Source organism: Chroicocephalus ridibundus, chromosome 4 (genome assembly GCF_963924245.1).
Source record: "Chroicocephalus ridibundus chromosome 4, bChrRid1.1, whole genome shotgun sequence".
In the NCBI taxonomy this organism is placed as follows: Eukaryota; Metazoa; Chordata; class Aves; order Charadriiformes; family Laridae; genus Chroicocephalus; species Chroicocephalus ridibundus.
In genome coordinates this window covers 75,365,366-75,391,519 of record NC_086287.1, presented here as the reverse complement: position 1 = coordinate 75,391,519, position 26,154 = coordinate 75,365,366, and the positions used below count along the sequence as shown (strand labels likewise).

The 26,154-nt window shown below is 41.2% G+C and overlaps 1 protein-coding gene across 1 annotated transcript; it reads right to left on the bottom strand.

The window, feature by feature from the left end:
* Positions 1–1,600: 1,600 nt before the first annotated feature.
* MBTPS1 (membrane bound transcription factor peptidase, site 1) lies at positions 1,601–25,992 on the bottom strand. The gene is made up of 22 exons (XM_063334247.1): positions 25,806–25,992; positions 24,367–24,624; positions 23,745–23,948; positions 23,258–23,368; positions 21,842–21,951; positions 21,338–21,454; positions 20,290–20,357; positions 19,570–19,672; positions 18,650–18,801; positions 17,486–17,647; positions 16,771–16,915; positions 15,463–15,651; positions 14,697–14,869; positions 13,583–13,698; positions 11,416–11,572; positions 10,416–10,540; positions 9,313–9,390; positions 7,386–7,526; positions 4,917–5,048; positions 4,279–4,405; positions 3,466–3,596; positions 1,601–2,450 (listed from the first exon to the last, which is right to left on the bottom strand). Exons 1-22 carry the CDS (start codon positions 25,990–25,992, stop codon positions 2,254–2,256), a joined length of 3,183 nt encoding a protein of 1,060 aa, XP_063190317.1. The 3' UTR covers positions 1,601–2,253.
* Positions 25,993–26,154: the final 162 nt, after the last annotated feature.

Sequence of the window (26,154 nt, the reverse complement as noted above, 5' to 3'; positions counted from 1 at the left end):
TGTGCCGAGAGGAGCGAGCCTCCTCATTAGCACCGACACCAAAGCCTTCCAGGCTCCCTCCGACTGGAGCGCCTCAAATCAAAGGGACGCAGCCCACCCCCCATGCCGGCACAGACCCCCGGGCGGTTTCCCCGCTCAGTGGCTCGGGGCTCCCTCACTCGTATTTTTCCCTCCTTTCTCCCATTTATCTGGGTGCAAGCCATAACCCGAGGGTCCCTATGGTTCGGCAGCTTCACCCACTGCTGTGTTGCCTCAGTAGGTGCCCTCCTCCCCTTATTTTTCTGGAAAAAGGGCTCCCTTCGTTTGAAGACAGTCAAAGGTACAAAGGTGCCTTTTTTTCGGACAGTCCTTGTTTCGGACAAATGAAAACGCAGACATTAGACTTTGCTACCTGCAACGTCTTCTGAGGTCTGGCCCTTGAGATTTTACACCTTTACTGACAGCTCTTTCACGACCAGTGTGACTGGCAGAGCTGTGGCTGGCTGCTGGTCCCACGAGAGACCCCGATGCCATGGGTGAGTCGGACAAAATCCCCTCCCCGTCGGCATGGACAGAGCGGGAGGAGCAGTGGGCCCCAGCCCCATTGGGATGGCGCAGCAGCCCAACCTCGGGACCGTCTCCTCAGCCCCAGCGAGCTTCCACTAACAGCTCCAAAGTGAAAGCTCAGTCCCTCCTCTGGCACAGCAACAGGATGGGAAGAGGCAGGCTGGGGAGCCAGCTTCGGAAGGGAAGAGGCAGGCTGGGGAGAGGCAACTGCTCTCCAGATTAGGGAAAATGGGTTTTCCTGATCCTTGCTGCAGGACGCTTGTGCACTGTGAAACCTATTCCATGGCCACCTCCTGGAAGGTTTGTCCCAGGCCGCACGGAGAAATGTTCTCTCCAGCAGCGCCCTTCCCAAGGCCCAGCACCACCATCCATGATTATAAGCCCCGAACAGGGTGGGTGCAGTCAGACGGCCCAGCAGGGCTGTCCCCGGCACCTTCTCCCTCCAGCCGTGTCCAGGGCTGTGCAGGAGCCGACGAGCTGCCCAAGAGCCCACCGGTACAAGCCACTTCCCTGCCTGGGCACCACTTTGTTCACCGAGGTAGCCACCAGCTCCCTGCTCCTCCTGGGATAAGGCACTCTTATTTGGAGCAGTGATAAAAGCAGCTGTCAGGGGAAAACTCGCAGCTTCGCTACAAAAGAGAAGCCATTTCAATGATGGCAACATTCACCCACACTGCGTGGCTAGGGGCAACTTGTGCCTGCGTCCTTACCTAAGCCCATAACAAGTCATCGGCTTTCAAACAGGACAAACCAAAGGCCAGAGGGCTTTTGGCTTTGTGACGCACCACACTATGCTGTTAGGTGCCATCCACGCCAGTTTCTTACACAGCTCATCACTGAGCTGCCCTTCGGGAGCTCTCTCCTCATGAGCTGCTTCTGCGGTTTTGAAGGTGCTCAAAACTCCGGGCTCACTCAGGGCTCCCCGTTAACGCTCCAAGGGAAAGTCTACAGCCCGGGATGCTGCTGTTAAGGATAAAGAGATGGGGGAAAGAGGGGGAGACATGAAATGTTTTCTCTACTCAACAACTTGCGCTCCGTGACTGGCAGTGGGAGGAAGGGCCATCTACCACATTGTCTTAGCTTCATATAGATAACATATTTATTGAAAATCTGCTTCACCAACAACGGTGAAATCATGACCAAAAATTACAAAACATCATGGTAGTTGGCTTTATAAAAATAAACTGCAGGAGTACGCCTCACCGATTTGTACTGGTCTCTCTCGCCCCCTCCCTCCTTCAACGGTGTATGTTATACTCTTCAGCATAATACCATTCTAGAAAATTGCATTCCGTCCAAAAAAAATGCACTTGTTTTTCCTTAGCAGAGGCCCTTAAAGTGACTTTTCCCCCCGCCCTCCCCAACAATAAATATAGAAAATAGCCTCTAAACAAATAAATTTTAGTTTGGTCAGCTTAAAAAAAAAAGGTCCATTTTCCCCTCTTGGGATATGTAGTGACTAAGCAGCCATTTAAACAGTATTCAAGTCTTTGGTGGCTTCGGCTGCTTAAAGCTGCAGTTTTATGTACAGATGATCAACTGAGGTCCTTTTTTCTTTTCTCTCTAGAAACCAAAGACTATGAGATGATGTCAGGTGTGAATCACCAGTAAGATCAGTGCCGCATTCACCGCACTTTCACTGGGAGCGATGGATCGCCCGGCAGAGCAACCGGTCAAAGGAGGTCAATCTTTGGCACATGAGAGCTTTCAAACAGAAGGCGTCTTTGGTGGATGAACCTGTTGCATAAGCTGCGGTCGCTTCACTCGTGGTTTCCGTCTCTTTGGCCTGCTCTTCGCTTTGTTGATCTGCACCACAAAGAACGCCAGAACCACCATGGCACCAAGAAAAGCAAAGACCGGAATAGTCTGTCCCACATCCTGGTTGTACCGGCCTGGCATTATACCTAGAAAGGCAAAGAGGTGTGGAAGTGACTAGCGACCGCATGAGCTACGAGTCTTCGCAGTATTAACGCTACCGACCCAAACGATCTGACAGTAACTCTTGTTCAAAGACGAAACAGCTATTAATCAGATTACATTTCAGACAAGAAGATTAACAACTGCAGACCGATTACTGAAAATAAGACAGGATGCTAACGTTACAGAAAAGCACGAGTATTTCCACCTTGGCCTATTTGGGCACATAAGAGCGTAACCCAGATTTCCCCTGCAACAACAATCTCCTGTTCCGCATCAGAAGAGCCGTGCAAACGCTTGACCACAAATTCACCACTAAGCAATTTCTATAAATTACACCAAATCCTGATGCCACGAGGGAAGTGACTTTGTGCTTGCTCCAGAGGCCGTGCGCGCACACGGTGAGGATGAGCTGTAGAACCAAACCCTTCGGTTTTACAGGCATCTTTTGGTCTAGCAGCTCAGACTGCGAAAAGGAGCATGCGTGAGGCTTTTGAGCTGCTTCCAGCTGGGCCTGTAGTGCCAAGCGAGTACAGGAGAGCAGCCCGCCATTAGACTGAAAGCCGTTTCAAGTGCTCTACATCATTTGTTAGTGTAACACCTTGCCCAAAGCACCATTCAAACTCTTCTGGACTCTGCTTTTGTGCACTCACACAAGGAATTTTAACTTGCAGGAGGTATCTAGCCACAGCTCCCAAGGAGAGGGACTGCTGCTGACACCCGTCGGTCTGAACAGCACCAAAATAAATCTCAATTACCCAAAAAACACCCACCAAAATCTTCCTCCCGGTATGACACGCATGTTTTCTTCTAAATAAACTATTCATGTGCAAAAATATTTCTCTCGGGCTTTTACAACACAGCCATACTATTATTTGCACGTTTTTCACAACTGAAAATAAACACATGGCCTCTTTTCCCCCTGTGCTGTGTTTGTTGCTTTTTCAAAGCTTATACAAAAAGCAAAGCAAAACAGCAACTTTCACTTTTTTCAATATTTACCTCCAGGAATGTCCCATGCTCCACTTTCTCCAGGGGACAATGGTCTCACTTGGGGTCGGTTCTGTCGAAAGCTGGGCAGAGCCACTTTATCAAGGTCAATTGACAGTAACTTCTGATGTTTCCAAAGGTTGCTAGAAGAAATTTAAAGACAGAGGTGTCTGCCCACTTACTTCAGCAGCGCAAGGAATTTTGTAGAAAGATACAGAGAAAGTGACAGCTGGAACCTACAAATAACTCACTAGTTTGGACCCAAATGATAATCCGATCTGTTCTTTAGGTTCTGCAGTTTGCAGGCCTCTGAAATTAAATTCAGGCGCCACAGGGACACACTTAGATTGGCAACTACTAACAACTCTCTTTTTTGCACACGGAGTACCAAAAGTTACCATTAGCAGCTCGGCAGACAAGTATGGGCTACACGCAGACACATTTTCCTTCAAGTGACTGGCAAATGATACACCAGAGGCAGAGTTAGGCAAGCTGTCCAAGAAGCTGCTTCAGAAAACTACTTCAAAGGCACACGGTGACGACGGATTTAAGCAAGACCATTCACTCTAACTTGGGATCACTCAATCACACCAGTGAACTGACTTGTGAAGCTATTTTTAAAATCCCACAGTTTCAGTGTAGCTGTAAGGTGAGTCAGAATTATTCACTGAAGAGCCATTAATCGTTATTTCCTCTTTGCAATCTGGCATTTCTCTCGGAAAGGCATTCCAGCTGTCCCTTTCCAAAGCAGATGGAACAAATAAGTTTTCAGTTGAACTCAAAAGCAAGACTTCTCGTACAACTATAATGAAGATATACACTAACCTGGGGGCAGTTTCATTCAAAGGCTGTGGTTTGGCCCAGGACAGGTGAGGACAAGCAGGAAGGGACCGGGGTTTAGGGTCTCCCAAGTGAGCCTCGAGCACCTTTGAGTATCGATGCAAATGGTTACCTGCAACTCACAGCAGAGACAGACTGGGTTACCAAAAGACTGGTAGGATACGAGTCACCGACACTTGCCTCCGGCTAAACAGAGCTGCTGTCAAACCTGGAGCTCTCTAGAATAAAGGCGACTTGTAGCTAAATCTCGGTTCAAATTAACCAAAGGGTACCTTACAAAACAGTAAGACTGTGCTCCTACAATGATCCAAGTTTTGCTGGCAGCACATGAGACAAGACTGAACGCTTTATACGCTCTCCATAGCTAGTAACTAGAATGCTCCCTAGAGAACTAGGCATCTGAAAATTCCTACTCTATGAACAGAACATTTTCCTTAGTCGTCCCAACTGTAACATGACAAATGCCTACAGTAAGTGCTCTCTTCTAGTAAAAAAACATGTTGTAGAGCTCAGACCAAACTAACCTTACTGGCATATAACTCAAGGGGTCTGCCTGAGTCTTCCTCAATCCCACCCTGAAATTCCCTCAGCTGCGGGCTCTACTTGGAAATTAAGGCTCTCACCTTCCATCCGCTCGGGGAGAGTGTAGCCTGCTCCTGACGGCGGTCGCTGTCTGTTTTCGGAATGGCTGAGACTTGGTGGTGTCACCCCGTAGGAAGTGTACTGCAGGAGGGAATCCAGGAGCCAAAAGCAATCTGTGGATTTCATAGCCCCAGAACAAGACATACATTATTGCATACGCACAAGATATGCACATTTAAAATGGCTTATCTTTCTGTTAAGAAGGCTGTAATGACATTTAGACATGCCATCAGTTTTTCTGGCTCTTGTTTTTCTCTTTCTGAAGTTCTAGGCCCAATTTCAGAAGGATTCGACTTTCAACACACTCCCCACATCCACATCCCAATACACAAACACAAAAATCATCCCTTCAGTTTCAAGGTATCTTCTCTTGTGTACCAAATCAGGCTCTTTTGGGGAGTAGGACAGTAGGAACAGGTCTCAAATATGAGAATTCCAGGTTGTGCAAGGCCATCCAAGTCCCTGCAAAAATTACGAGTTTTTTTGGTGTTGAAATAGGAAGCTCAGAGCTTCTGATACCATTTTAAAGAGGGAAACAGAGAACTAACTATTTTTTTTGAAAGGATAAAGTACCTTGCAAAGAAAAGTAAGAACAAGGTGGTGCATTCAGTTGAAAGCTATGACTCATTTGCTTTCCCAAGCTTAAAAAAAATAAATAAACAAATGAAGGGGAAAGGTTCCGGCTACGTCCCAGCTAAAGCAAAAGCAGTACCTACGGCAGCTGGGTACAGACCAGGCTGGGCACCAACGCCACAATATACTTGATCATGGTTTTCCTTTGCACTTCAACAGCACATGAACCCTCATTTTGATTCTCTCCTGAATTACTACTACCTCAATCCAGAGCCACCCCTAAGAAACAAGGAGTCCAGGTAGTTAACATCACAATTCTCTAAAAATTCCATTTGCAGTAGTAGGACAATGCCTTATCAGCTATTTCCACCACTCAGCAAACTATTTTTCTCAGAACTTCTCCCCCCAGGAACAGCTGGCGGGGAATGGGAATTAATCCTCATAATCCTGGTGTCCCTTAAACTCCCACCTTTGATATTTAAAGAGGTCAATCAGATTTTAAGGATTTATATTCACAAATGTTAGGAATTTACCTCAGTTAAAGCCACTGATGTCTCTGCAGGAGACATAGCTCCTGGTTCACAACTTAAAAGCTAATTTTAAAGGATTTCTTTAGAGCCTTCCACTTTTTCTTGCTTCACAGGTCACACTGAATTTAACAGCATTAGGGAGGTCACAAAGCACCGTTTTCTATTACTTAATTTAAGGCTACATATCTTCTCTTATGCTACGTGCTTTCAATAACCTACAGCGCATAAGGCACCGATACGGTGGTGTGACGGGAACTCACTGGAAGCCACTCAAAGACAGATAAGTAGAAACTGCAGAACTTTCAATGAAAAAGAAAACGTTTGGGAGAAAAAGAAATGAGCTACAGACAGAGAGCTCCCTTAGGCAGTAAGTTTCTTTAAACTTAAAGAAATTAGACAAGGGATGGATTACATAACCCAACATTTTAAAATGTCAGTGACAAAAACTTAAAACAATTATAAATATACTTTTCATCACAAAAAGAAAATTCAGGTTGAACACCACATTCAGTGGAAATGCAGAGAAAGACCTCACATATTGCATTATCTTCGGCTTCTCGAGCCACAGATCTACCAGCTTGTGCTTTACATGTCATGAGAAACCCAATCAACCTCTTCAAAATTTTAAAAGTCAGATCAAAGTGCTGGAAAAAGGTTTTATAAGGATCAACCACATGGAGAGAACAGCTTCTCTGGGAGTCACAGAAACCACATGCGCACGCAACTCATGCACTTGCCACCCAAAGTTGCAAACAAGCGCTTTGAAAATCCAAACAGGAATTCCTACTTTCTGACAAAATTACACCAGCTGGCCTGTGTCAAAGTAGAATAACCTGAAAATAGTAATGCACAACTGAAATGTTGAACATTACCATACATCCTCCCAGGAAACACTGCTGATGCGCAAACTCAAAAGGTAAAATCCATTCTACTACATAAACATTCTGAATATGCAACTGGGGAAAAAGTGAAGGGGTCCCCTAATGGCCCCTTCCCAACTGCAAATCAAGCATGTGTAACAGCATTGCTTTCTGGAAACAAAACCACCCCAAAGCAGCAAAAAACCCCACCCCAAAACCAGCCCCCAAAGCTTGTGGAACAGAAAAACAGCCAAGTAGCCTGTGCGGGGGGCAGGGGGAATGCTCTCATCTATCAGGGGGCTATTTAATGTGGGGTGCTCTTTTGCTGTAATGGCACATTACAGCGTTTTCAGTAGAGCTCTGCAGAACTGAGATTAATCCCCAGTTTGGAATATTTAGAGATTCCCTAGAAAACAGCTGTAAAAGCCCCACTGGACAGCTGTCAGCTTAAGACAGTAACTTTTCCTGCGTGTTGAAGCTTACAGACCTTTCTGTCGATGGCTGTCATCCAAGCAATTCGAGTCACCGTACAAAACAATTCTGCCACCACCTTCGGAAGGAACTTGGTAAAGTCCCAAAATAGGGACATTTTCAATTACAGCAGTCTCCTGTTTTAAAACTTCAAGACCTAAAGCAAAGCACAAATAAATTTCACAGCCCGCAGAGCATCAACATCAGTTTCCCTGTAAGTCAACACAGCCTACACTGCAAACTTACAAATGCAGTTATGCCACTCTTTCATGTAACATATTTATGCAAAATATTTTCAAAAACCCTGTGATGTTACAATGAAACTGGCTCCAAGACCCTGACTGTGAAATTTCCTATGGATAACTAATGTTTTTCTTTCTTTGGTGGAGAAGCAGAAAAAGACCTCACAAGCTGGATTATCTTCAATATTCTCAAACAAAAAATCCTAATATTTTCAGCAACAGGTTTAAAATCAAAATGATCTGCCTTACAAATTGCTTTATGTTGTTTTAGTCCTTCTGCAGAAATCTACAGGACACAGTAACCTAAAAATGAGCCATGACAATGCACACTGCTCTTCCCCAACTTACTTTGCTGCCACGCCTACCTATTCCTACAAGAAAATTGGCTATGGAACCTACAAAAGAGAACAGAGACATTCCATGAAATACCACATCTGTCTCTCCGTAAGCAGCAGTTCCAATACAAAGGCTTTGATTTAACCCATTTAAAGCAGCCATTCAGGGGAAGCCCATTTTAAAGACTGCTGGGCTTGCATCTCTCTGCAACTCTGCAGTTACTAGTTACCCTTGTGCTTTGTCTGTTCAGCTTTCAGTTCAACAACAAAGAAAAGGACTGTTTAGCAAGGATACCTAAGCCAAAAAAGAAAAAAAAAAAAAAAAGAAACTCAAGTGAGTTTTCCCACTTTCCCCCCCCTCCCCGCCCTCCCCAACTTGAACCTTTGGCAAATTTTACTCCCTCCTCACCCCAGCCGCTCCTTGAACTGGCAGGTAGACCCAGTTTTCATTACGTCCAGCCCTGCCATGTCTCAGAGATCGGCTTCTCAGCCTTTTCTGAAACACTTATACCAATATTGTAAAGAGCAATTTTTGAAGGAGTATAATTCAAAAGCCTGCCTCCAAAAGCACTGCAAGCATCTGAGTAATAAACCGGCAACCTAAAAGATGTGTTCGCAAGATATTTACAATTTTAACCGAGATAATCGATGAACAGAAAAGATGAAAAAAAGCACAGGAACCTTCCCAGTGTGGATGGGTACATGCAGCAAAACCCAGAGGACACCTGGCTATAAACCTGCCGTTTGTACCTTACGAATCCATCCAATCATTTTATCCCCTGTGAACTGAAAGCTCCGATAGGCAGCAGGAGCGAAAACACCCCAGTTCCTGAAGGAACTAAAATGAAGTCTGCAGAAAGCTGGTTTTAGGTTAAAGGTTTCCCACCTCTAACATTCATTTCAAAAAACAAAATAAGACAAACTTCAAATTCAGTATTTAGTCTCCTTTACTTTAGACACTGCCTTCAGAAAGTAAAAGCAAAACAGAAGCGCTCTTTTGCTTCATGACTGCAACGAAAAGGACCCACCAGAGAAGGCAGGTCTAGCAGGCTACTTGTCAAATTGACACTCACTCTCCCTCCCTCGCTCCCCCCCTGCCATGCAGATGTGTTTATATACGGCAAACACAATAAACGACTGCATATATACACTTGGATGTTGCTGTACTATACAAAAAGTGCACACAGAGCCACACTGCAGCTGCCTGTTAGGCATCCAACAACATGTTCTAGGCAAAATGAAGAAATACCTACCCTGCCGATGCATTTTTCCCTCCATTGTTTTTACACCTTTAGACTTCGTAGCTTTCCTTGTGCACCAACTCCATAGTTCTCAAAACACAGAAAAAAGACAAGGAAGCACATACCTTGATCCTTGAAAGTGTGTGCAATGACAATGCCATCTTCTGGAAACTTTGCAATACTGCATCCCGATGCGTAATTCACTGAAAGACATACCAAAACTGCAGTTTAAAGACTAAAAATGACGTTCCCTCCCTTCCCACCATATTTCAGTGAGCTGTTAGAACAAGCATAGAAGAAAATATTCCCAAGAACACTGCTCTAAATTTGCGTATTTTGACCAATATGTGTATTCACAGAGAAGGCATTTCTAAGCACAGCTTTTGCAGGTTCACCTTTACATACTGCTTTCAAATCTTTCCATTTAGGAGACTGACATTATCTTTTTTAAACTGAAAAGCTTAATCAAACGCCATGAGAAATGCAGTATTTCACACTAACAATCATTTTTTATACTACAGAGAACCTGTCTCCTTCAATCAATGCTGGTGAGTATAGAGAGACCTCAACGCTGGTGCCTTCTCTTTTCACATACACTTTCCAAATGAGCCAGTGAGAAGACAGAGATTTGGAAACAATGCTTGAAAACATCAAGTGACTTGATCAGATAAAAAGAAAGACCGGCTAGACCTAGAAAGTCAGAAAATGGTAAGGTATCAGACCTGTGGCCTAACCACAAAGTTTGCACTTGAAACCAACCAAACATATTCATTTCAGGGGGAACAATTCAAAAGATTACAAGAACAGGAATTTACAAAACATTTCAGGATGTTGTGATGCATGTCTAAATCGAAATTTTGGAGGAAGAAAATCAATAGGGACGTCTTTCTTGGAAAATGCCAAATTTCCACATAATTGTAAAATTAAAACCAAAGGTTTCAACTTAGCAACTAATATTTATAGTCCAGACAAATACAGACACACCCCAACAACACTCTGCAAAGTATCAGCACCTGGAATGCAAGCCTCAACTGAGGACACGCATTACCTGGTCTGAAATTTTTTCACACAGAGTCTACCAAGGAAGTAATCGTTTAAGCATGTTTATGAGACTCTTCTCACTGGATTTGAGTGGTTCCCTTGGTTCTCTCTCCATCTCATTCTCGCAGAAAACTATTTTCCAAACAACGCACTGTAGCCTGCGTCGGCAAGAGACTGCAGTACTCACTTTCGTGATTTGCCATAGTAAAATCGCCTTCGTACAGCCCATCACTAAAGGCCATATTCCAGACAGAAAGCAGATCATTGAGAGCTGGTATATTAGCACCTCCGGTATCAGGCATCCACCACTGTCTGTAAAAATTACAGCGTAACATAGTTCATTAGTACGCAGAATACACTCCTACGGTTTGTACAATGAAAAGTCAGGTGTCTTCCCCCATGCAGGCTTTTTCAAAGTCACTTAAATAATGAACAACATCTCAAAGCCCAAAGCCTTATTTAACTCCAGGGGCACGTGAGCAGCTGTCTCTCTGACACCAATGCTTCTGAGTAAAAGTTAAGTAATACTATTGTAAAGTTCTCGGTGCATTTCTGTTCCATGGAAAACTTTATTTGCTAGAAAGAAATTCAGTCTTACGCTCTTTCTTTGGCTAAGATGAGGCAAAAGCAACAGTCACATAATCTGCTTCTCATTTTTCTAATGAAGCAAAACGTTACTTGCTCACAAACTGCAGAACAGATCTTTCTAGCTGAACAGTAACACAAAACAGGCTGACAATGACAGTAATTATGAGGGTGTCTATCACCATGGGTGATATTGGTGTATTTTCTCTTTATATGATAGTATCAATAATAGGCGCATAACCTGGCGATACTGTTTGCAATGCACATTTTCTTTCTATTCTGCTCCTTGAAAGTGAAAACAGATCCATTTTTCTTTGATTGTCAGTCTCCAGCTTCTTACTTCTTTTCATTGTACATGTTTTTCTTGGCTTTAAAAGAAGAATACATTACCAAGGGGGCCTTCGCAATCATGATAAAATAAGCAGGTATTCTCCTTAAGCTGCTGCTTAAGGTCAATTTTGCTCTTCAGGTAGTCCCATCTCACAGGTATCATGCAAGTGCTGGAGTACAGCGTATCACATTTGGTATTTTTAGGGTAATATGTGCATAAAATCGCAATTCTATGGCATTTTATTTCCCAAAGAACTGACACAAATCAATACCTTGTGTTTTCATCATAAAACTTGACTTTTCTCATCACGGATGTGTTGTACCAGTCACTAAACACTATAAGTGAAAGTCCATTATCAACATCCCTCCTCAGCTTGGTGATCTCTTCAGGAAAATACTCTTCTTCACTGTCCACCATCAGTAAAGTCCCTGTGCGTAAAACCAAAAACAAGAGTTCACACCAGGCTGGTCACGGTAATGTTATAGCTGTTCACTCAACCCACGGCAAAAGTCAACACAAGTGCTCGTTTTGCACCACATCTGGTCCATGTGCCCTGCTCTGGCAGCTCACCTAAAGAAGTCACATTTAAGGATGGGAAATATAAGACAATTCAGTTTACAAATATATCCAAAAATTAGTCTGGCAGCATAATATGCTTTTTAAGGGTGTTACTTACAACTCGTGCTTGTATAGTCTCATGAACTGAATGCCCCCATATGTCAGGTATATATTTTGCAGTTTGGTCTCACCCAAATGCTCCATAAACTGAGCCAAACTGCGGCAGAAGAGGACAACCAGGAGATTCACCGCTGATCCAAATGAAAGTGCGCATGTAGATGCACCCTAGTGAGAAGGTGTTTCACTGCTCCAATTTTAACCCCACTCGTGACTGCAGATTTGCAGCCACGTAGACAACAATTATTCTGAAACTTGGCTTGATTCAGATCTTGAAAATCACAGCTGCATTTTAGTAGACCTGACTAAAGTGCCATTGCCACTTTCATATAACCCTCTCCCACTGCTGTCAACAAGCAAGCTCAACTTTCTCTACATCACTGAAAAACACAACCAGAAAAATAACTTTTATTCCCTGAAAATACGTTTATGCTGTTAGATTGGTTCTAAATATCAAGTCATTTTGCTTCTTCACTTTCTGACTGCCCAAAGAGGTGGTGGAATTTCCATCCTCAGAGACAACGCAAATCTCAACAAGACAACACCCTGAGCAATCTGATCAAGCACTGATGCTCGCCCCGTGTCTCACAGTTGCTTGTAATGAGGCCACTTCTACAAGTCCAGGCAGTCTGCATTTGGAAAGCCTTCTGATAAAGATCCTGTAGAAACCATGTTAATGACATGGACGATGGGACAGTGCACCCTCACCAAGTCTGCAGACAATACAAGCTAGAGAGAAGTGGTAGATGGACCACAGATCACTGCATTTTCCCACTCACTTCTTCATGTTGAGGAAATTCTGGAAGCCCAACAAACTACTAACGAAATGAGGTACAACGTAATGGTGAATCAGAGGAGAGAGAAGCAGCCTAATGTTGCTCCCTATCAACTATAGAACTTGGTGGTCTCAGAAGAGAAACTATTTTGTTAATTTTTTAAAAGGGTTACCATTTCTGTACCTAGTCGCACATTCGGTGAACTCAAAAAATAATGGTGAGATATTTATTGAAGAATCAAGATAAACAAAAGATTACTACCAACAACCTTTCCAGAACTAGAAAGCTGTCAGGAGAATGCATCCTCACTTTACAGTCCACTGAAGTACGTCGCAGCCCAAAAGAGAAGAGGGTCCGGTTGGAGCATGTCATGGTTAAATTCATGGGGAAACTGGAGCTGGGAAGAGCATGGACTGCTTGGTTGTCCCCTGCCTGGAAAATCTATCAAATCTCCTTCCTGATGAACGTGAGGAAATAAGCCACATACTGCTTTGCTATCACATATGGCTGAATGAAATACTTTACCAGCTCTCTTATCTACCCACAAAAATCAATGTTTTAAAATGCCGCTGCTGAGGAAAAAAAAAAAAAAAACACCAAAAACTAGAATGGACACTTTTGATTTTAGTCTGCTATTCACATCATGCTTCACTGTGACTGTGCCAAAATCTTTTGGCAAATACAGGTCTGCCTTTGTGGGACTGAATACAGAGGGTTTTCTAACCCACTCAGAGGTGGTCTTTCCCTCTCATTTTTTCATAATGAGGATAGAAAACTGCACTAATTCTACTAGACTCCCAAGCAGTGACACTTCCCACAAGTAAATATCAGCATAGAAATAATAAATACACCCACTGTTATAACAGTATTTTTCTACTACCACAAGAATTTTTCTTTGCATCCCCACAAGTTTTGTTGTTCCAAAACCCAGGTAATTTTAGGAAGAAGTTAACAGTATGGAGAACAAGGCAATTAACTGATGCTTACCATACTGACTTGCATCAAAACATGTAAACGGGGAACCAAGAACCTCAACAAAGTACCCCATGCTCCTTAGGTGCTGGTACATGTCCCTGAAGTTTGTGTGGATATGGTCACCATTCCTTAGGAAAAGAGAAAAGTGTTGAAGACAATTAAATCTGTCATGCAGAAATCTGATTTTAAATCTTCTAATTATAGATTACTCCCTAGCTTCCTTTCTAAAAGGTCCATTTTTTTCAAATGATAACCTGCAGTTTTCCAAGCACGATCTCCTCTTTGCAAAATTCTTCACAAATTAACACTGGTTCCAAGTGCTACAGAGAAGTGTCAGTTATACAGTCAAAGCTAGAGATTGAGCATGTTTCTTACAAAGCACAATTCTACACCTTTGCATCGCACCACGGAGAAACGCTGCTGCATTAAAACCAGATGCTCCTCACAGGACTTCCTCTGCACAAAAGAGCCAGCAGGAGCAGTTTTAACTACTAACTGGAAGAAGCACACAGGACCGCGGTGTAAATAATTGCTGAAACTCAGCAGAGACTTCCTCCTCATTTGCTTATCTGCATGCTCCAAGCAGCTTTCCCAAAGCCTATGTCTTGGTCACTGACCCAATTAATCCTCACTTATACACTGGTGCAAGATTCTTCCTATGGATGGTTTCCCTCTCCATCTATGGAAGAAAACAGGTCAGCCCTGCTTCGAAGACAGTCTCCCTCAACAGACAAGGGGTTTCTTCTTGAGGATTCAGTCTTTCAAATTGCTCATGTTTTTTTGATCAGCGAATGCTGAAGCGGCTAATAACGTGTCCCCCTTAACTTCCCAGGAAAAATCAGAGCAGAAAAGAAAAACGCTACACTCTGAAAGCCAAACAAAAATCTCAGTGTCTTAAACGTGCATTTTAAAAGCTTTTAATTTCATGGGAATAAAACCACAGAGCATTAAAAAAAAATCCTGCACCAAAAGCATGCAGAGTCCAAGTGCTTTTCATGGATTTCTTAGACAAGGTAATCCCATGCCACACTGAAAAAAGCAGAGCTCTCTGGCATTCAGTAAAATTATCCCATATCATTAACACACAATCAAGAAACACTGATTTAATAGAACCTGAGATAAATACCAATCTAACGGATCATTCTTCATCCTCAAATTATCCCTGGGGAAGTATCCTGGTGGATAACGGAGATTATGATATTGATCCCAAAGGACTCGCTTACTACGAGGTGGAGTAGGAATAATCTTCACTTTTATTGGAAGCTTCACCGTTGAAGTCTGCTCTGCACCATTCTTAGACTGAAGGACAGAACAAAATACAGTGAAATCCCTTTTCCCCACAGGAACATTAATCAGTTAACTGTGGATTGTAAAAGACCAAAAAAACGGAGGTATCAAATCTACTTTTAGTCACCAGTACCAGCTCTGGAGACAGAGAGATGACTTTTGCCTTAAATCACCATAGTATTTTTTAGTAGTATTTATATTTATGCTCAGAATGTAAAATACTTAAAATATTTTACAACTGTGATTTGGTTCAACCATTTAAAACCTTAAGAACTTCTCAGCAACAATTAAGCATGGTTCTAGAAGAAATATACTTAAGTTATCTCTTTTTCAAAACATGTTAGTTAGAATTCACAATAAGCAAATGAAATTATGAAGTTTGTCTCAATGAGAGGTTTTCTGATTCTAAAGCATATCCAATTCCCAGGTTAATCCTGCTGTCAACTATAAAGATTATTATTTGTACTCTTCAATTTCCTGACCCCGACCTAATTTATGCTTCAAACGGTGGGACGAGGGCAACCCCTTAAAAAGAAGGTAGTTGCCTATCGGGAAGCAGTTTTAATAATAATTATCACAGAAAAACCAAAACGCACGGAACTTACTTCATTTTCTGCAGGGGATGATACTGTGATCATAACATGACCTTGAGCAATGCCTTCCCAAGATGCTGCTTTCTTTGCTACGGAGATGGAAATGGCTAAGTATCCAGACCAAGGCCACAACACAGGGGAATAGGAGAAAGCCACTTCGATATTATCCCCATTTTGGGGGAGATAGGGTTGCCAGTCTGGCTGTGAAAGGAAGAATACAGAACACTGGTAAGACAGTATTTGCAGTCACAATATTTTTGCACACATAGCCCTCTTCCTCTGCACAAAGAAATAACAAATCTTAGCTTTTCTGAAATTATGTCACATTTAAAAATGTCCACAAAGCCCAAAAGGTTAGTGTTGTGTCGGTGAATCAACTTAATCCTTAATCCTGACAGCATTAACGATCTGACTACAGGCTTTTCAGAGGCAGGACTCTCTAAGACACCACATGAACAGCATGCTGCCTAAGTGCACCCGTTTTAGCATTATACAGTCCTGTGCATGAATTTATTGGGAAGAACACAAAATTTCCTTTTGGTAACAAAAAGAGCTATTGCTATAACAGACACAGGCAAATTACATCAGCTGTGTCTGAGTACTGCCATAAGCTAATGATGTTGGATAAGAGCTTCAATACCCTTTAATGTAAGCTTAAATCTAAAACAGACCTCAGGATTCACACTAAAATGTTGAAATTAAGCTCATTTACACTGAATAGAGTTTTGGGATTGGTGCCTTATTTAATTTTATAATTTCCCAAATCTGTTCTACGTTTAAACTTACTTAAAGCTTCGTGAAAAAAAAAAAATCATTAAAAACCTCCCTAGTCAACCAACATGCTCAACATCACCAGTGTAGAAGAACAGGTTTTGCAGCAGACCTTGGTAAGTCAACACATTCAGGTCATTCTGACCCACGGAAGAGGCATGATTTATAATGTCCGGATCCTTTATCGAGACTGCTTATGCTCCAGACCAAAAAAAAAAAAAAACCATAAGGAAAGGCCATCCAGAAGATTTTAACTGCTATCAGAGAATACAAAGAAATCTCTAAGTACCTGTCAGTACGAACTGGTTTTACAAAGGTAAAACGCTACACGCCCCTGAAACCAATGCATTGCTTGAAAACTTGTTGACAGTTCACGTTGACAAACCTTACTAATCTGGGCGCGTCCTTTAAAATCAAACATTGTGCATCTCTTGCTCTCAGCAGTTAAGAAATTTGATTTGTTCTATGAAATTTATAGCTAAAATAATATTTTCTGGGAAGCTTTTAGCAACATTAATAGTCAGGACATGGAACAATGTCCAGTCTTACCTTGTCTACTATTCTCCCAGTGACTCCCATTCCATTAAGAATAGTAACATTAACAATAGTTGGCATCCCTCCATAGTATATGGGCTGAGAACAATAGGGCCACATGTAAGGACACTCTGTCAAGTCAATATAGCTTGGGCTCAAACTACAGCAGGATGGAGGAGGTAAAATTAAAAAAAAAATAAAAATCAATAAACAAAAGAACATGCCACCATACATAACTATGAAAAAATTACAGATAAAACATGCCAGTCCTAATTACTCCATCAAGCTCTCACCTCGCTTCCCAAATCTGCCCCAAAATCTTTTTCCCTCCCTCTCTTTTTTTTTTAAGCTTCGTGAAAAGATTTTCACAAAATAAAAGAAACTTTTCATCATAGTGAGAACGTTCTTATTCTGGAAAGTTAAAGTTCAAGTACTTTTCCATTGTGTTCTAGGTTACATTATTCATAACATCTGAGGCTAAAAGAGAAATTAAATTTAGCTCTCACAGATACTTCACCCCCTACACTGCTATAACTTACACAGAAAATACATTGAATTTTCATCCACTCTTGTCAAAATTCGTGCCTCACAATTACATAAAATCTGTGCAAGACCTCTTTGTTGCATAAGCACAGATTGCTCAACTGAGTTGCACATGCATCACCTGCTCTCTTACAAGAAATACAGCAGACTACAGTGTATCATTGATTAATTAAGGATTAAAATTAACCTGGCCTGCGGTTTATAGCTGTTGAGGATCTGATAAGCTCTCAGAAGATCCAACTTGCCATGTCCTTGTTCAAACATGTTGACTCCAGGAAGTCTACGTGCTGACGCGATAAGTGCCTGCTTCATACTGGCTGGATTCACCATTTCACGCTTCTGAACTGTGCTGAAATAGGAAGCAACACATCACATTTGGTGGTCTTTATTCCAGTTTCTAGCTAGTGCTGTAGAATGGTAAACTCTGCCTTAACAGTCATTTGATTTCAAGAAAATGCAATCAAAACCACAGTTGTTGTGAGTAAGATCTACAGTTCACATTTGTCTATTATTACTTGATTTCTCACTGCAACAGCTGAAGAAGAGTGACAAGTTTCTGACACATTTCTCTTAAAAGCTAATATTACATGAATTTTTCTCCTTACAATGTGCTCCATGACTAGCACTCATTACAATCAGGGTAGTATTTTTATATACTAAATAAAATATTCTGAAAATCAAAGCCTCTGTAACTGGAAACTTGCTGGTATCTTTTGCAACATGACTTTTCTGGGGGAAAAAACCAGCTTTGTTCGAAGAAAAACAGACCGTTTTACAGAGCAAATACGATGATGACTTTGAATTTTCGGCATAAATGTTTTTCAAATAAAAGTTTGTCTCATGCTTATGTAGTAGCAATGAGAAACACAAAGTACAGACTTGCAACTTCCTTCTAAGTTCTTCAGTGTGCAACAGATGACTTATGCAAGCGGATAACAGCCATAAAACCCTAAATCCTATAAAATTTATAAGTACTTAGATAATTACCTGCTACAGGTGCCTACTTTGAGCAGCTGCTCAAAGACCAGGACACTCTTCTACAACACAACCAACAAGCTCAGCAATTCAAAATGATTTAAAAATGTGACAGAATTACTTCATAGTACTCTTCTGCTTAGTTACATTTTCAAAGACATAACTACCACTCAAAACAGTTCTGAAGTTTTTCCCAGGAAACTTGGAGCTAGTCAGACAAGGTAATGTCTCAGGTGGAAGAACCGTGATTTTATCCTCCAAGTTTGTTTTCCTACATCTAAACACAATTTAGGTTTATTTGGTGGGTTCCTTTATAGGGCCTTTTATGACCCTCCTGCATCAGTATCTTTATTAGAGATTCTTATTTAAGACTTACCTCACTAACAAAGTAACAGCACCCGCCACCACAGGAGATGCTACACTTGTCCCAGAGAGAGAGCGGCATCCACCTTTCATACCAGAACCTCTCACTCCAGAGCCGTAAGTAACAATATCAGGCTTCACTCTACCGTAACCTCCGGGCAGCTCCTGTGAAAGAAAACAGACAGATTATTGCTCTAATACATAATGAACACTGGTTGCTTCATCTGGGCATTTAAACTGACTGCAGATCATTCAGAAGTAAGATTATCAACTAAATTAGGCAAGGTTCAGCATCACGGAATAGCAAGTAACACCTGAAGAAGGACTCAAGCTGTTTATGACTAGTTCTCAATGTTTCAACATTAACATTACTGCTGATTACTTTAGTACCTATGCTAAGCATGGAACCACTGACAAAATGGTAACCATACCGCTACCTGGCTAATGAATGAGATGCAGCACGAACAGAAAGATAGAACAGTCCCCTTAATCAAGATCACAATGCAATCTCCTCTGAAATCATGTGTGCAGTACCTGTCACTTCAGTTCAACGGGCAAATAAGTGCAATGTTACATGTAGCATCTGGAAACCCTAGGATTTTTAAACTAAAGGACAAGAGCAGGCTTTCGTTTTTGCATATTTAACCACACAGGCAAGTCCTCACCGTAAACCAAAAGGTACTGTACATTTTACAAATACATCAAGAATGTCAATGGTCGTCAAGATTAATAATGAGAAACCCTGCAAAGAATATTAAGCTTCTTGCTTAAAGACTTACAATCTCTTAACTCTTCTGATCTTTGATGAAATCTTTTATCACTGGTTACTCCAAAGCATATCATCTGCACAGGATTACCCCTTCAAGAAAGACTCCCTTGCCAAGGCCCTTATTTTGGCTGCAGGCATGGCTGGCCCTAGTCAAAGTATCTTACCCAAGTGGTCATTCCCCTAGATGAAAAGCGAGCTATGTTATCTTCGAAGTCAATGCCACCTACTCCAATCACATCCATTTGGTCAGCAGGGTTATTGAGAGTCCTAGAACAAGTTGGGAAGTAGGAAGACCAAAAAAACAGGACAGTCGTAAGTTTATCTTGATAATGGACATGCGGCCATCAGATTTTTGCCAGACACTCTTTTTAACCTCCACAGAAAAAAATCTGGTTCTACCCAATACATGTATACTTACCAGTGAGAGCAACTTTTCAGGCAGTTAGTAACTCAGCAACTAACCCAGTAACTATCAAACCATGTATCTTGAAGATAAAATGAAATCCATTTTTAAGCATTTATTTTAGAAATATACCACAAATCACTCTGGTTTGATCCCTTCTATATTCCTTAAGCCCAAGGTCAGTACCCAAAGATGTCTGCTCAAACTAACAGGGAAATGTCAGCTGGAAGTCCTGCCATTCTTCTTTTACGGACTTTCCACTGTTTCAATGAAAAATATTTAGCTAAGTACTTCACAAATTGCTGTACTACTACAGCAAGTGATAAAGACAGTGGAAAGAGGGAGTTTAAATCGAGTCACTTTCTATAAATAGATTACAGCAAAAAGGAGGAGGCAAAACTTCCTGACCAAGCACAACTACTTCCAAAAACATATAACAACAACATAATTGCTTTTCTTTCAAGTGGTCATTGAAACTTACCCATACAAAGGGCCGTCATTGCCAATAGCAGAGACCATGATGACGTTGTTAGCTGTCAGTTCCCATACCTACAAAAAATAATGTACAATAAGGCTTTGCCACAAAAAAGAGACTTTTCTAACAAATGTACACTCCATGGGGCCTGACATAAGCCAACAATTAGTCCAGCCCCTCTCTCTTATTGAGACTTACGAAATACATCTCACTGGTATATTCAGTATTAAGTTCCAAGCTTTCTTAAGATTATGTGACCAACAACCCAGTCTCGACAGCAACACTGCTGATAATACAAGTTTAGGTTACACCAAAGGAAAAACTCCTGCCCATAACAAAGCACTCCAGATACTGAAGTCAAGTTATTCTGAAGCCCCCCCCGTAATACTCTGGGGAGAGTAGCGAAGTCACTGTCAAACTAAAATTCAATGCAGACTATCATAAAAAGAAGGAAGAATTTCTATGCCTCAAATCCCTTAATTACTCTTCACAAAGAAAGATTTTATCCTTTTTTAAAACATAAACTAATTCACTTACTGCTTTTGAAGGACAGAAAAACAATTCAGGGAACCATGACATTTACGAAGACAAAAACTAATTGTGTCTTATCCTGAAACAAATCTCTTATCACATAGCTGAATCAACTACCTATACTTTTTACCTATTTGTTCTTAACAATTTGCTGCTAAATGCACACTATATGTATTTTTTCCATTAAATAAATTAACCATGAAAAAAAGTAAGGGTAGATTTCAGTTAAGCTTGTTCTATTAAGGGCCCACTTAGTTGCCGGCTTGGGAGTCACGCTTCCTAGCAGCACATACAGTAAAAGGACGTGCATCCATAGCTCTGTGAATATTTTGGCTGTGTGTGGGTTTTTTAAAATCCATTCCTTAAATATATTCCTAAAAGCCTGTATGCTGTACAAAATTTCTCTCGTGCAAATGAAACTCCACAGAACCTGTCAGCAGCTGTGGCAAGCAAGTAGCTCTGCAAGTCTAGCATTTGTGTGAGGGATATAAACGCCATGACCACTTTATTTCCTCGTACTAACCTTGTCAACAAATGGATGATCCATGAAGTCTGGCCCACCAATACTTAGATTCAACACATCTATCTTCTTTAAAATTGCATAATTAAAGGCATCCAGAAACCAAGATGTATATGAGACCTATGTAAGAAAGAGGGGTAAAAAGCTGTCATTGGAAAATCCAGCGACTCCATGACAATACAGACTTCAGACAGAGAGGAGAAAACAACACCAAAATAAACACAAAAGTGACAATGGTCTCCTAGTGTTTCTAGTGCTCAGTACATTTGAGTGATTGTTCCAAGACCACACAGATCAGACTTCTACACCTTATTTCTGAAAATACGCCAGATTTGGAAACTGTAAAATACCTTTTAGTAAGTCTCTTTTAGAAAGAAAGATGCATCCTTCTCACTTATCAAAGAAAATACGTTAACATTTACAAGTGCTTGCAATATTCCCACAGGAAAGGATTAACACAGCATTCATCTGGAAAGGCAGAAATTGAAACACATGTGAAATAAGTACCTGGTTATTGGTGAACACTCTAAAAATGTGCAGTTCTGCATTTGGAGCAAATCCCTGGCATTCTCTCATGCTGGCTATCACACCTGCTACAAAAGTCCCATGGCCTAAACCTATCACAGGGAGAAGGAAACAAAATAAGAAGTTAGAAGACAAACTATTTCATTGTCCAGGATTGTACTGTTAAACTCTGCCTATACCAAAAATCACATAAATCTAACAGACTTTACAACAACCCGCAAACACTGGGTTCAGTCCTAGTCTTCTTGAATCCTATTTTGCTACTGGGTTCACTGGGGCCAGAATTTCCAGCACTGTCTAGCCAGACAACCAGCTGATGAAACTCAGAGTGATACACTCTCCAGTTTACCTGCTCCTGATTACTACCGGCGAAATCAAGAGCCACACAAAGTGATCACGAGAGAAAGAGGTTATTTTGGAAAATGCACGAAACAAGGACAACGTATTTTTACATAAACTTCTTAAACGATTTTCATCCTGACTGCAATAACCGTATTTGCTAAGGATGAAAAATAAGAAAACACTTTTTTTTCCTCCCCTCAAAAAAAAAAAAAAGCTTCAGCTTTATAGGACTGCGTGCATTGTATTTCTGTGCTCCAAATCTGCCTGTTCAGCAACCATCTGGGCAGAGAACTAATAGCAAGTTCTACAAAAAGCACGTGCTGCAATGCCAAGAATACTACACAGGATAAAACTACAGAGGTGCACACAAGACTGAGCAAGATATGCATACACCTTGAACTCTAAAGGGATTAAATTGCCAGCTCACTCACTGACTCAGAGTGTATGAAGTTAAAAATCTGTGAAAGCATATGGTCAGGGAAAGCTAGGGTCAACATGAAAACATACTGCAGAGAAAATAAAAAGTTCTTTGGAACGTTGATGGGCATGAGTCAGCACAGTGCTTTTGATGAAAACTATATAGATTATAAAAACTTTACAGGAAGGTGCCAAAACTCTGATTAGTTTAGGACTGCACAATAAAGAAGGAAAATGCTCTCCCTCATAAGTACAGAAATATGTATGCACTGTGAAACAGCACAATACATAAGGAATGAGAACGAAACAGCTTTGTGGGGTTTGCTCTCACCTCCACCTACTTTCACAATGTATTTATGCCTGCATAATGTCTTCTGGCCCTGACTTTTTTCAAATGCTATGATGAAACGCCACTTACGATTCAAAGGAGACTTACACAACACCCTTCTGGAATCTTAATACTCTTGGTTGAATTTGGTATGTATACAAAGCGCTCGGGATGCTGCAAAATTAAGCTTAAAATGTCAAGATAGACATTTTCAACAGATGTTAGCACCACAGCAGCAAGGACAGTTTTACAATGGGAAATAGAACGTGGCAGTGTCAGGAATAGTTGGATAATTGTGCACAGTAACTCACCGTCATCCAAGGTTCTCTCATTAGTCCAGTTTGTTCGCTCCTTTACATTTTTGAAATGTGGATGTTTCTCACTCAGACCAGTGTCAAACACCGCTACTCTTACACCAGCACCTATAATAGAAACGGACCACTTTTTCTGATTCAGCTTGATAGCAAATCCATTCTACCAAGTCAAAGAAAACTTTTATGTTTAATGTAGCATGCAAGTTACAAGCTCTGCCAGTTACAGATCTTAAAGAAAACATATTCCAATTCACAAATTCTACCACAGATCATAAATATGATCAACTTCTCTTAAGTACAGTACACAAATACACAGAAGAGCTCTCCATAGTATACAATGCATCTCAAAACAAAGTATTTCTCAATCTTTCCGGAACTGGCACCCAATGAGAGATTAACACATAGGAGCTAATTAGCCTTTCCTTACACTTCACTTGTTTTTTCAAAGAAGGTAATTGTTCTAAGCCAAGAGACAAAAGCATACCTGTGTAACCCATCTGCCAGAGGACGTCTGCCTGCAAGGTCTGAGCAACTTGGCGTGGGATAGCCCTCAGCAAACGCCTGCTCGAGTGTCGACCTGTTGCATGCCAAAAGCCAGAACCTAAAGAAAGACTTGCTCTTCTCAAGGGTCGAGACGACTGCCATTTTTGGGTCCACCTGGTTTCATTGCAGTGCAACATTGGATCAGCTACGCAGAATGAGGATGAAGAAAATACAGTATGAGGAAAACCACAAAAGATTAGCTTTTTATGCAAATACACACATCATATTGTTACAACAAAAATTTCAGATAAGTATCCATTTTCCCTGATCTAAATCAGTAAAAGCTTACATTTTATCTACTAGAGATATAGTGGCTCACAGTCGCTGTTAACTGACTGCTGCAAAAGAAAGGTTTCTTTGTTGTAGTTGGAATTGTTCCAACGCTTTAGCAAAGGTATGACAAGACCCTAATAATTTTATAGGCAAAAGAACAGATTTTTGTAAATTAAATAAAACCTCTAAGGCGCTTCTCATTTGTGTAACACTAAGCTGATGGTCCGAAATAAAGGCTGAGAAGACTTTTCCAAAGCAGATCTCATGCAACCACACAGAAAATTACTTACACTCTGAATATTTGAGCGATCGGAAGACCTTCCGCTGCGGTGTTACACGCTTGATGTTTGGATGATCTTCCAGTGTCAGTACTCCATCTTTCTGTTTCTCGTTGATCTGAATAACTTCAAAATCACTAGGATAGTCACTGGCTGGGTTGTTGCGAGGTACAATCCTCCAGTTCTCAATATCACTACTTTTTAGTGCACTTGAAATAAATTTACTTCTAGCTTTAGCTGTGAAGTATCCATTAAAAGCCACAATATACTCTGGAACAAGAGCACAACTTATCAGAACTGATGTTTAAGCAGCTTACTTGTGCATTCACATCGCAAAGGTCCAAATATTTGTGTTTTAATTTATCCAGAACAGATAATCACAATTTAAAGCACTTTTTTGTTGCTTTTAGAAATCTGCAATATATTTCTGCACTACATAATGCTTTTCTTTTCTTTTTTTTTCATCAGGAAATTTGCAAAATATGATAAAAACCTTTGAAAGGAAGGCAGAATTGTAAATATCTTAGAAAGGTGAAAAGATGAGGGGGAGCAGGGGAGAGGTAACAGACTTACTGTTACATCCAGCAATCCAAACAACTGCTCGATACGCCAATTCAATATGCTTCTTGACACGTATGATTCAAAGACATCTAGCCTCTAGATGGTATTGAGGTTTAGTCCAAATTACTGACACCAAGTACGACATGCACAGAAGCTGGTCCCAACAGTTTAGTCCTTGATCTGGATTAGTGATTTGTGAGCGGACCTGAGCCCCAGCGCACACCGCCACATTCACCACAGTACGTCTTTGGCTAACAACGCACAGAAATGGTTCCACGGACATCCTGCCTCTAAGCACCCAGGCACATACACAGATTCACTGCAGAAACATTACGGGTGCCTGAAGCAGCAAGTGGACACAGGGTCAAGGTGTCCTACTGCTATCCTTTGACATATCAGCAGTAATACCTGCCATGCTTTGCCTTTCATCTGCTCCCTTTGCAATTATCTTTGCAAGTTTTCCACGCATGCATTACTGCTTCCAAACTTTTTCTTGAACAAACAGAGATTTATGGCCTTTCTCACACCTTCGAGGCCGACTTGTGGTTACATTTCATAAAAGAGCCTCAAATATACTACTGGCTGGGTTGAAACAAACAGCTACTAAACACACCAAAATGACCACACTTGCCCACCTGAGCCTTCACACTCCATTCTTACTTTTAACATCCTCTTTACTCCCCTCTCTCTCGTTCTTTAAATCTTGTCTCCAGTTAAACCGAGAACCTTCGCAAAAAATCTGTTTCTCTTTTTGAATGTAGAGAATCTAGCAGATGATATGCTTCTACAGAAACTCTTTGAATGTCACAATGTCACAAACACCACAAATCAGTAACATACACTTGAACTTCATAGGGTTGGGGTTTTTTTACTGTTTAACTCTTTATTACCATGCTCCACGACTCTCGAAGTGAATTCCACTTTCAAAGTAAGGCGAGAACATCCAGGACATATGTGAGCCTCATGAGAGGAATTCCCTAGTCTGGTACCGAAGTGTTTTTTGCCACAGAGTAAAATAACAACCAGAACAAACCAGATGTTTGCAAACTTCATGGTCATAGAAGAAAATGGTTTCATTCCAAAAATTCCATATATTCAAAGCACAATTTTCTTCCTTATAAACTAGTTCATTTTTGTTTCAGTAAACGTTGCTTTCACTGTGCTGATCAACTGGATATTCTTAAAGCTGTGTCCAAAATAAGTACAGAGATTTCATGGTCTTTTGAGGTAAAGCCTTAT